At 41.6% G+C, this 12,217-nt stretch overlaps 1 protein-coding gene across 1 annotated transcript in view; it reads left to right on the top strand.

Annotated features, from left to right (window-relative positions):
• Wdr19 (WD repeat domain 19) overlaps positions 1 to 12,217 on the top strand; it is a 64,697-nt gene that overhangs the window by 22,500 nt on the left and 29,980 nt on the right. The window contains exons 13-20 of the mRNA XM_051198413.1: positions 518 to 624; positions 1,488 to 1,610; positions 3,596 to 3,745; positions 4,693 to 4,840; positions 4,963 to 5,167; positions 7,992 to 8,151; positions 8,332 to 8,442; positions 10,023 to 10,132. Coding sequence (XP_051054370.1) covers positions 518 to 624; positions 1,488 to 1,610; positions 3,596 to 3,745; positions 4,693 to 4,840; positions 4,963 to 5,167; positions 7,992 to 8,151; positions 8,332 to 8,442; positions 10,023 to 10,132 — 1,114 coding nt within the window. The remainder of the gene's footprint in view (positions 1 to 517; positions 625 to 1,487; positions 1,611 to 3,595; positions 3,746 to 4,692; positions 4,841 to 4,962; positions 5,168 to 7,991; positions 8,152 to 8,331; positions 8,443 to 10,022; positions 10,133 to 12,217) is intronic.

The following is a 12,217-nucleotide window of genomic DNA, read 5'->3' as shown; positions in this document are numbered from 1 at the left end:
TGAATTTCCCTTTCTGCCTCTGCTAAAGGAATGGTTGCTACCCTGAGAATTTGACTTAATCTAGAAGATAAAGCTACTTTAAATGGATCATGAAGCTGATGAGGTGAAATTAGGTATTGTGACCTCACTCTGCACAGTGGCTTTATTGAGGCACACCTAATTCTGGAAAGTGCTTAATTAATGGTGTCCATTCCTTCCATTTTGTTCTTTGACTAATGCTATTCCTCTGCCCCCTCTATTCTTTTCCCCAATCCCTAGGTCAGATTTAAAATCCCTGAGAAGTGACCTATTATGTAGAAAATTCCATTAAACTTCCTGTCACTTAAAGCATGATTTGTTCTGCATGTGATTTTATCTGCTGTTTTGTATGGACCGCTAGTTTCTTTAGAGCAGCCGAAACAGGTTTTTGTTCAGAAGATCCTTGCCAAAGTAACACTGAACAACCATTTTCAAGTAAATAGATGCAATATTTTTACCTATGGTTTAATGTTTGTTAATGTTTCTGAAATTGATATAGCTGTGAAAAAGTTAAAAGATGTGGAGTATCTGGGAACAGTAGCCAGCATTTGCCTTCATTCTGACTATGCTGCTGCACTCTTTGAAGGCAAAATCCAGTTACATTTGGTAAGTATAATCCTCCAGTCCTGGAAGCCTGAATTTGGTGTCCCATTATCAAGAACCTTGGCTGGGAAGCAAGAATGTACAGACTAACTAGAAAACCCAGTGTGGGTTAAGGATGAACAGAGTCCCTCCTTGTCTGTATGCTATGTTCAGTTGACTTCTTACCCCTGTGCTCTGGAAGCATGATAACTATCCACAGTGCTGTTCACATTAACTACAGTAAGATGACCCAGTTGGTAATTGCATCTAGAAGGAACTTCAGATGAGCTGTGGTACCTAAAGAGAACATGCTCACTCTGTAATTGGGCTTGTTGCATGTGGAGATCCATCAAACTGTGCCTATTGAGTTGTTCCAGAGAGACTGGCACCTGTGAGGACAGCAATCTAGACCAGGGTATAGCACACATCTATTTCTTGATTATGTTCAGGAAGCTAAAGAAATTAGCAGCTGGACAGCCGCTGAACCTGCTCACATAAACTTCCCACTAAAAAAGGATGCTCAGGGCTGCTCTGTGTGCCAGCTGTCATGTTTTGTGTGTATGCTGGCCTAAGGTAGTTTGAGAGTCTGATTATGTAGTTGAAGTTGAGGAAAAGACACTTTTCCCTAGCTGTATACCTTATTTACTCAAATAAATCAAGGAACTACTAAATCAGCAGTTCTCAACCTATGGATTGCAACCTCTTTGGGGGTCACATATTAGATATTTACATTATGATTCATAACAGTAGCAAAATTACAATTATGAAGTAGCAATGAAATCATTTTATGGTTGGGGGTCACCACAGCATGAGGAACTGTATTAAAGGGTATCGGCATTAGGAAGGTTGAGAACTGCTGCGCTAAATAAGACATCTTTATATTTTAGATAGAAAATGAACTCTTGGATGCTCAGGAAGAACGTGAGACTCGGCTCTTCCCAGCAGCAGATGATAAGTGCCGAATTCTATGCCATGCCCTAACCAGTGACTTCCTCATCTATGGAACGGATGTATGTATGAGCTTCTGGAAGGCAGAGCATGGACAAAGTCCAACTCTTGCTTTACGATCTTGATCCTTTTCCTATTGTTTTTCCTCCCTTTAAGGAATTCAATACAAATAAAGAAGTCTCTGCTCAGTCATATACTTAGAATCTAGGTGACATGATTGGCTAGTATCAGTATTTGGTGATTTTAGGCAGTTGTGATTACTGTACTGGCTGGTTTTGTGTTGGCTGGTTTTGTGTGTCAACAAGCTAGAGTCTTCATGAGATCATAAGGCATTTTCTCAGTTAGTGATCAGTGGGTGAGGGCTCAGGCCATTGTGGGTGGTGCCATCCCTGGACTGATGGCCCTAGATTCTATAAAAAAAAAAAAAAAAAAAAAAAAAACAGTCTGAGCAAGCCAGGTGGAGCAAGCCAGTAAACAGCACTCCTCCGTGACCTCTGTACCAGCTCCTGCCTCCAGGTTCCTGCACTGCTTGAGTTCCTATCCTGATTTCCTTCCTTCAATGATGGACTGTAGTAGGGAAGTGTAAGCCAAATAAACCCTTTCCTCCCCAACTTACTTTTTGGTCATGGTGTTCCGTGACAGCAACAGAAACCCTAACTAAGACAACTGTGTAATGCAAAGGGTGGACTCCAGAATCTGACATTTGGTACTCAAATGTCAATTCAGTTAACTGCTAGCTGCTGATACATAAAAAGGAGAATATATTAGCCTCACTTTCCCAGATGAGTGCTAATGTATTCTTTTTATGTATTGTTACATTCATTTACTAAAACTTCAGTTTAAATTTGATCTCTTGAGTTTTTTGTTTATTTCTTTGTTTTTAATTAATCCTGTGTTTTATCTTCATGTTATATCTTGGTGCCCTCTGAAGCCAGAAAGGGGTATCAGATCCCCTGGAACTAGTTACAGATAGTTGTGAGCCAACACAGGTGCTGGGAATTGAACTCGGGTCTTGGCTGCTGAGCCATCTCTCTAGCTCCGTTGTACTACAATTTTAGTTTTTGGATGTTTTGTTTTGTTGTGCGGTAGGGTCTCACTATGTAGTTCTGGCTGGCCTGGAACATTCTATATAGAGCACGATGGCCTTGAACTTACAGAAATCCACCTGATGCTGACATTAGGGGGTGTGCACAGCAATACTGACCTCAAAAATGGGATAGTCATCTTCAACTTTCTGGAAGCATTTATTAGAATTGTGTAAATATTTTTCCTTCTGTGTTTTGAGATTTCACCAGTGAAGGCTGTCATATTGCTGCTCAGCACTTCCTGAGTAGTTCATTTGGCTTGGCTGTACTTCTCCCATAGATGAGAAGGGAGACAGCAAGCTCCCTTCTGTGTATATAGCAAAGCCAGATTAGCATGCAATCATCTGTAGCCTGCAACACTACACCAAACTAAAGGAGCCAGCACTACAGCCAGGCAGCTCAGACTCACAGCTAAACCCTGAGGAAAGTGAGTTGGGTGCCTCCATGCATCCCTGGAAGCAGTCAAGAATCTGCTTCCTGGAAGTTTCTCCAAGGTAGATGTGTGAGAGATGACTTGGACAACCTTTCACAAGACTGCCAGTCTACTATAGTTGACAATGTCACTGACTGCCAGCCTGCTGTAGTTGATGATGTCACTGCCATCCTACCTGTAGATGATGATATCACTGACTGCCAGCCTGCTGTAGTTGATGATGTCACTGACTGCCAGTCTGCTGTGGTTGATGACATCACTGGAGTTTACTGGTTTGTTTTTTAAAGTTTCTCGAGCAAGTAGGAAATCTATAAATCAACTGTGACCACCTAAACATATTACAGTCACTAGATTATTTAATTACTTCTGAATTCCTATTTCATTTCTCCAGTTTGTACCTTCCATATACATTAAATGTATTAGCCTCTTCCTTTATCAAAAATAATAGTATTCTTCTTTTAAAATTATCAAAATTAAATGTAAAAAGTCAGTATTTTAAATTCCCTGACCAAGACTTTTTCTCTTTTAGACTGGCATTATTCAATATTTCTTCATTGAGGACTGGCAGTTTGTTAATGATTACCGACATCCTGTTGGTGTGAAAAAGCTTTTTCCTGATCCAAATGGAACCAGATTAGTCTTCATCGATGAAAAAAGTGATGGATTTGTTTACTGTCCTGTAAGTCTAGAGAATTTAAAACTGTGATCTAAGGTATAACTCCATGATGGCAAAGCGCTTGTCTAGCAAGCTCTGCCCTGGGCTCAATCACAGTACTGGGGGAACAAAACAAACACCCAAAATGCTCAACTTCTTAATGCAACACAGTGGGAAAGGTTTTTTTTGTTGTTTTGTTTGTTTCTGAGACAGGGCCTCTCCATTCTATAGCTCTGACTGTCCTGGAACTTGCTATACAGACCACTCTGGCCTCAAACTCACAGTGACCCACCTGCCTGTGTCTCAGGGCTGGGATTATAGGTGTGTTCCACCACACCTGCTTTTAAAGAAGTTTCTTTTACTAAAGTATCCATCAAATAAAGATTTCTCTTCCACAGAGTCAGGTATTATAGTCATTTGCTATCATCTGTGTAATATCATGTTAGTGAGCAATGCCAGGAAATCTTGCCTGTTATTCTGTAAATTTTTTGTATTATCAGTCTCATGGAAATTTGTCATTGTTGTTGAGACTGGATTTTTGTACTATGTAGCCCAGGCTAGCCTCAGCTGCTCAAATTTTGACTAAGAAAATGCACCAGAAAAGTTGTTCCATACATCTTGAGCAGTGTCAGCTTTTTAGTAACTTGGAGTCCTCGTGTCTGAACTTACAGTTTTTCCTATAAACTAGTCCAGTTATCAAGCCTTGGATTTTCCTGGTAACTATCATTTTGGTTGGTTGGTTGATTGGGTTTTTCCGGTTTTTTGTTTTGTTTTGTTTTGTTTTTCCAAGTTGGATATTATATAGTGATCAGAAGAGAAGCTCTCCTACTGAGGAAAGCTAGAGTCCAAGTGGGGTTGGGTTGGAGGTGGGCTGGGAAGCCATGCCTGCCCAGGCTGCACATAAGCTCTTAACAAGGCAGGTTGTAATGATAGTAGACACATTAGGCAAATTTGTAAATCCTCCCTCATAGGTTAATGATGCTACCTACGAGATCCCAGACTTCTCACCAACCATTAAAGGTGTTCTTTGGGAAAACTGGCCTATGGATAAAGGTGTATTTATTGCTTATGATGATGACAAGGTGTACACGTATGTGTTTCACAAGGACACCATCCAAGGTACCCAATCACTTACTGTACTTTTACTGATAAATTAATTTCCATTGTAGTGAAATCGAAAACCTTTTAGTATTTGTGCCAAGCATTGCTTGAGGTATTAAGGGGTCTGCTTTCTAATACAGGATCCAAGGTTATTTTGGCTGGTGGCACTAAACTTCCCTTCTCCCACAAACCTTTGCTGTTATACAATGGAGAACTGACCTGCCAGACACAGAGTGGGAAAATCAATTCCATCTACCTCAGCACCCACAGCTTCCTTGACAGCGTAAAAGATGCGGAGCCTGCTGACCTGAGACAAATGCTGATGCAGACCCTGATGCTCAAGCGGTAGGGAGGAGTGAAAATGATTGACAGCAGCTTGTTTGCCTTCATGTCCTACTCAAAAATGTGAATAGTGGTTGTCTCATGGACTATTTTGAAGCTTAGATAAGACAATAGATAAGAGGGGTTGGAGAGATCACGTGGTTATTAAAGTGCTTGCCTTGCAAGCATGAGGACCTGAGTTCAATCCCCAGAACCCACACTGAAAAGAAGCACGGATGGATTTCTGGGGCTCCCTCCAAGTCAGCCTAGCCTGCTTAGCAGATTAGGTCAATTATAGACCTTGTCTAAAAAACAAAAATAATTAAGGGGGTGGCATTTGAGGAACAACACCTGAGATGGTCCTCTGGCTTCCAAACACTGTACCATGCACACATGTACACCTGAGACACACACAAACATGCATGCACATATATGCATACACATACACACAAAAAAATGACAGTGGGTATGAAAGAACATAAATTCTATCAGAAGTGCTGTTGTTGGGTGTGGTTTTTATGAGTGCTTTATTATGAGAATCACTCAGAGCCACAAATAGCCCCATTGTTAGGAAGTTCTAATTGTTAAACAAATGATGAAGTTTGATTTTTGCCTTTCTTGAGATTTCTTTTTCCTCATATTTTCCCTCTTACCTAGGGCCACTGTGAGTTCCCTGGGGCTCTTGAATAAGTTCTCAGGGTACCATGAGCTCTTGTACTCCTCTCTATTCTTCTGGGGTGAATCTCCTCACATGACTTTATCACCACCATAGTGACTCCAGAAACTGTCTCCAGGACTAGAGTTTAAACTTGGTGGTAGAGCACTTCCCTATTGTGCACATGGCTCTAGGATCCATCCCTGGCAGGGTTCAAAAGAAAACAAATAAACCATCCTTGGTAGCCAAGTATAATCCCGGCTCATGGAATGATCTCAGGTCTGAAGCCAGCCTGGCCTATATAACAAGACCCTGTCTCAACAAAACAAAACAGACAAAAATCTGTCTTCAGTTTAAACTTGTATTTATAACCCCTACCAGTCTATGAACTCCTCAGACTTGCCTACCTCAATACAACCTCATCATTTTCTATTGCAGTGGTTCTCAACCTTCCTAATGCTGCAACCCTGTAATACAGTTCCTCATGTTGTGGTGACCAACATGCTCCTTCATTGCTCCTTCATCACTGTAATTTTGCTGCTGTTATGAATCACAAGTCTCTGCATTTTCCAATGGTTTTAGGCAACTCCTGTGAAAGGGCTGTTCGACTCCCAAAGGGGTCAAGACCCATAGATTGAGGACCACTGTCCTGTTTTTCCTCTTTCTCCATCCATCCACTGTGTATTTGCCTAAACACACACAGACACACACACACACACAAAAAGCAACAGACAGCAGAGAACATCTGTACCATTGACTTAATTTGCTGAACTCTGAAATGTATACATTTATAATGATTGAATACTGGTGTTCTTTTTTTGTGGGAGAAGATTAGTTTGTTGGTTGGTTTTTGTTTGGTTTGGTTTGGTTTTTGAGACATGATCTACACAATCTCTCTAGGCAGCTCTAGCTGTCCTAGAACTTGATTTGTAGACCAGTCTAGTCTCGAACTCACAGAAATCCTCCTACCTCTGTCTCCCAGGTGCTGGGATTAAAGGTGTGCACCACCAAGATCAGCCTAATGATTTCATTAAACTTAAATGATAACAAAATAATTTTCAACTATGTGTGGATATAACAAGTCTTGTTCTGCCCCACCAGCCAACTCCCAAAAAATGACATGAAGATTTCTTATTAACTATGAAAACTTGACCTATTGCTTAGACTTGTTTCTAACTAGCTCTTATAATTTAAGTTAACATATTTATATCAATCTATGTTTGATCATTTTCTTTTTTTATTAAGATGTATTTATTTATTATGTATACAGTGTTCTATCTGCATGTATCCTTGCATGCCAGAAGAGGGCACCAGATCTCATTATAGATGGTTTTGAGCCATCATGTGGTTGCTGGGAATTGAACTCTGGACCTCTGGAAAACTAGTCTAGTGTTCTTAACCACTGAACCATCTCTCTAGCCCTCTATGTTCAATCATGTGACATTACCTCTCTTTCATCCTGCACCTTCTGTTTTCTTTCCATGTCTCCTGGTATCTCCTTCACACCTCAATTCCTCCTCCTCTTCCTTTCCATCCCTGAAAATCCCACCTACACCTCCTGCCTCTAGATTTTGGCTGTTTAGCTTTTGATTACACCAATCACAGCAGTATTCCTTCACACAGTGTACAAATATCCCACCACATGTGGAATTTTACAACTTAGAATTCATTGTTAATTGATGTTGGGAGGAGGATGATAATAAATTATGACTAGGGGCTACAAGGTGCTTAGGAGGTAATAGCACTTGCTGCAACAGTCTGGGGACCTGAGTTCAGATCTTGGTACCCACATGCAAAGTGGGGAGTGTCTGGGGCTGCCTACCCAGCCTCATTGCAAAGCCACGAAACCCACATTCAGTCAAAGATCCTGTCTGCAGGGACTAAGGCCAAAAAAAAAAAAGTGATAGAGCAGGATCCTCTGTGCCCTCCTCTGGCCTCCATGGCCACACACAACTGCACATACATACACCCCACACAATACACTAAGAAGACAAGAAAAACAAAATCTATGCAAATGAGGGAAGAAAGTTTATTGTGTTTTTTCCCCCATAACCTGCAAGTACTGATTATAGGCTAAGAAATGTTTTGAAGATTTGTCTAACATGTAATGTTTGGTGACACACAGTCCAAAGACTGCCTAGTAGGTGACAAGCAAAGGCAGAGCTTTGGTTCAGCCTGTGTACTCACTCCTAGGTTTTCTGATGCTTGGGAAATATGCAAGATGCTAAATGATCGAATGGCATGGGATGAGCTGGCCAGAGCCTGTCTGCATCACATGGAGGTGGAGTTTGCTATCCGAGTTTCCCGGACCATAGGGGATGTTGGTACAGTGATGTCCTTGGAACAAATAAAGGTATGCAGTGTTTTGTGAGTCACTAGATTAAAATCTACATGCAGCTTATTCAACATTTTACATTTCAGTTAGTCTTAGTTGAAATAACTGAATAGGTAGACTGATACCTCTCCCTACTGAGCAAAGCCTTCTGAAAAATAAAATCCTTTTATTTCTTCTCATGAAAACTTTTATTTGCAGGGAATCGAAGACTACAATCTTTTGGCAGGACATCTCGCCATGTTTACTAATGACTTCAACCTGGCTCAGGACCTGTACCTGGCATCCAGCTGTCCTGTGGCTGCCCTGGAGGTATGACAGCAAAGGGAACCATGCCTTCTCCGTAGGCAAACTTCTTGCACCAGACACCACCTGTCTCCCTCTCCTGAAGTGCAGACATTCTGCTTTCAGAGTCCCCAAATGCTCAGTAGTGTTAAAAACCACTTTCACTCTGCATTCAGTGGAGGTTATAAAAAAAAAGGATGGTATTGTAACATTGCTAAGTAATTCAAAGTCTAAATGTGCCCACAGAGAACAGACTGCAGAACTTAACAGAAACTGGAAAGAGAGAAGTAGATGCAGTTTATTGGTTGCTCGTATTGCAGGGTGCCATTCTAAGCACTTAACCTGTATTAGCTCACTTAACCTCCGAAACAACCAAACTTATGTTATTTTCCTTATTTTCCACATGAGGACATTGAAGTTCTTGATCTTCTGGTTGCTGCATGAAATTCTCCTCTGTGTTAGAGCTGAAGGTCACAGGAGGCCGATTGAACCAAATGCTGGGCTGAGCCAAAAGGCAGAGAGAGGGGAAGGAAGGCCTGGTGACACAGACTGTCAGTGGAAGGGTGTAGACTGGCCAGCCCAGGTGCTGCCTGTAAACCCAGGAACTCAAGAGGCAGAGGCAGGAGGGCTGCTGTAGTTCAACATCAGCCTGGTCCAGAGAACAAGTTCCAGGCTAGTCAGGGCTACAAGGCTTTGTCTGGAAAAAGAAAACAGCAGACTTGTGAGGTGGGCACACCTGGTTTCAGATTCCAGCTGTGTGTGTCCTTCGACCTCAGCTGAGGTCCTATTTCTTTAAAGTTCAGGTAATGATGCCTAACCCTCCAGGGTGGTTAGTAAGAAAATGGGTTCATAGTACAACTACTTAGAAGTAATTTATATAACTAGTAGTAGCCAGAAATAAGCAAGCAAATTCTGAATCTGACCATCTTTTCTCACCAATATTGAAACTAAACTGCATCCATCTTTTATAATATATTTATATTGTGACATGTAATATAAATATAATCTTGTTTAGTAGTTATATAAGTGCCATTAGCTTTGTAAAGGGCTAATAGCACTCTGCTCTATAATAGTTCTGTAAGGTTCCTTTAGCCTCACTTTGCAGGACAAATTAGTTAGGTAGAGCCCTGCTTCATACCAGCCATGTAGCATAGCCTAAGACACAGCCTTATTTTGCTTCACTTTCTGGTACAAGAGCATTACAAAATAAAATAAGCTGATATGGAAGAAAGGAAGGAAATCAATTCCTAAAGTATTTCCTGATTTTTCATTGGTGTCCTTCTAAGGTGAATTTGTAATTAGTTGATTATAGCTTTAATTTCTCACTATTGGGAAAAATACTAAATAAAGTTTTTTTTTATTTTTAGATAGGCTTGATTTGTGAGAGGAGCACAAACTACCACAATAACTAAGATATTTGTCCAGTCTAGAAGGCTCTATTACTGCTATTTACCAAAAGATAGCAATATCTTGGTAAATAGAAAGTTTCATTATTTAAACAAACAAACAAACAAAAAAAGTAATTCCTTTCCCTAAGCCTGGCTGTAGGCAGCAACTTTGCAAAGCACTTTGCCTTTCTGGCCCTCAGGACTTTGTCTTTCCGGCAGATGAGGCGGGACCTGCAGCACTGGGACAGCGCTCTGCAGCTGGCGAAGCGCCTGGCCCCAGACCAGATACCCTTCATATCCAAAGAGTATGCCATCCAGCTGGAGTTCACGTAAGTCCCTGGTCCCACATCTTCTAGTCAGTAACTAACTGCTGCATATCTGCAGTTCCAAACTGTCATTGATGAGGCCATGGGGGGGGGGGTGAGACAGGGTTTCTCTGTGTAGCCCTAGCTGTCCTGGTGTTGGACCCTAATTCCGGGGTCCTGATGGGCCGGTAGGAGAGCCCCGAGACACAAATACCAAAACCAGGAGATGCAACAAGCAAGAGGTGTTTATTGAACAAGTACACTCGGGTGACAGCAATCTCGGGGAAAGCTGCACACCCCCCAAAGGGTTCAGGTTCTCTTTTTATAGAGAAAGATCACAATCAGCATACATGCATGGGGCACAAGGTGATTGATTACAAAGTATGATCTCATGTTTGAGAGATCACCCAGGTATGACCTGTTCTTATTCAAAGGATAAACCATAGAATGACTTGGAAAGTCCCCAGACTGTCCATTGGCCAGGTATGACCCAGACAGGGTTGTTTATCTAGGACCATTTTGTTCCAGGGTTGGGGGCCTATTTCCTTGTTGTGGGTCAAGACCTGTGAGAAACTTTTTTCATACTCTGGCTTTCTCTTGGCTGTACATTTAGAGCCTTCAGTTATTCCACAAAGGTTTGATGATTCAGTAACTAGCCCTATTTAATAAGATCAGCCTAGCATATAACCATTAGCCCCATCGACATAGTAACCTTTCTTGTTCTCATAATTCCTGATTTTTTCCTCCCATGTCTGTCAACGTCCATCCTTTATGATTTTCTATATTCCACTTGCAAGAATTATTCTTCTGCCCCTTTCCTACATCCTTGCTCTGCAAACTATAATCTTTCACTGGAACTCACTATGTAGACCAGGCTGGCCTCGGACTCACAGAGACCTGCCTCTGCCTCCCAAGTGCTGGGATTAAAGGTGTGCACCACCACCACCCAGCTCAGACCTCTTTTTAACATTTGGAAGATTTTCTGTGTCACTTAAAGGCAGAGCATAAAACTTAGAAGTTTGAAGTTTGGTCTTTATCTTGATCTGTTTGTGCTGCTGTCACAGAATGCCTGAGACTAGGTGATTTTTCAAGATCGGAAATTTCAGGCCAGAGAGATAGCTCGGTAGTTAAGAGCACTCTTCCAAAGGACCCAAGTTCAGTTCCCAGCACCCATGTTACATGGCTCACATCCACCTGTAACTCCAGCCCCAGGGGATCCCTCACCTCTGGACTCTGCAGTTATCCATACACGTGCACATACACACACACATAATTACACCTAATTGAAAATAAAGCAAACAAATGTTCTAAAAAGAAATTTCTCACAGCTATAGAGGCTAGGAAACTCAAATCGAAGGCACCAGCATTTGGGTAAGACCTGGTTTTAATTCTTACATGGGAGGCTAAAGAGCAAGAGAGACAGGCCCAATGTGGCGGGTCAAGTGACAATGGGTTGAAACCATGACCCAAAATAAATTTATTTTCCTCAGTAACTCAACACACACTAGCACAATTATATCATAGGTGATCCTTTAAACAAATCATTTATTTGTGTGTGTGTGTGTGTGTGTGTGTCTATGTGTGTGTCTATGTGTGTGTGTGTGCGTGCACATAGGAAAGTCAGAGAACTGAAGGTCAGAGAATAGCATTTGCAGTCAGTTCTCTCCTTCTAGCATGGCTTGTGGGGATGGAAGTCAGACCAACAGGTATGCGTGGAAAGCACGCCTAACCGTCTTAGCAAGCCCATGTGTCATCCTTTTGATCAAAATAAGGACCAGAGCCCTCTATCCTGTAACGACAAGGGTACTCCTCCACACCTTTTATAAAAGCAACCCTGAGTCTTTTCTTTATACTTCATTATCCTGTCATTGTGATATTCTGCTGATATAATTTTACTATATTGATGAGTAATTTGAAATTTTTTAATTTTTATTACATTGCGTGTGTGTGTGTGTGTGTGTGTGTGTGTGTGTGTGTGTACATCATGGCACATGTGTGACTCAGAGGACAACTTACAGGAATCATCTCTCACTTCACCATGCGGGTCCCAAGAATCAAACTGAGGTCAGGCATGGCAGCTAATGCCTTAACTACTGAGCCATCTCACAG

Source organism: Phodopus roborovskii, unplaced genomic scaffold, assembly GCF_943737965.1.
Source record: "Phodopus roborovskii unplaced genomic scaffold, PHOROB, whole genome shotgun sequence".
NCBI lineage: Eukaryota > Metazoa > Chordata > Mammalia > Rodentia > Cricetidae > Phodopus > Phodopus roborovskii.
Note: the sequence above shows the minus strand (reverse complement) of the source record. Positions and strands in the feature narration are given on the sequence as shown.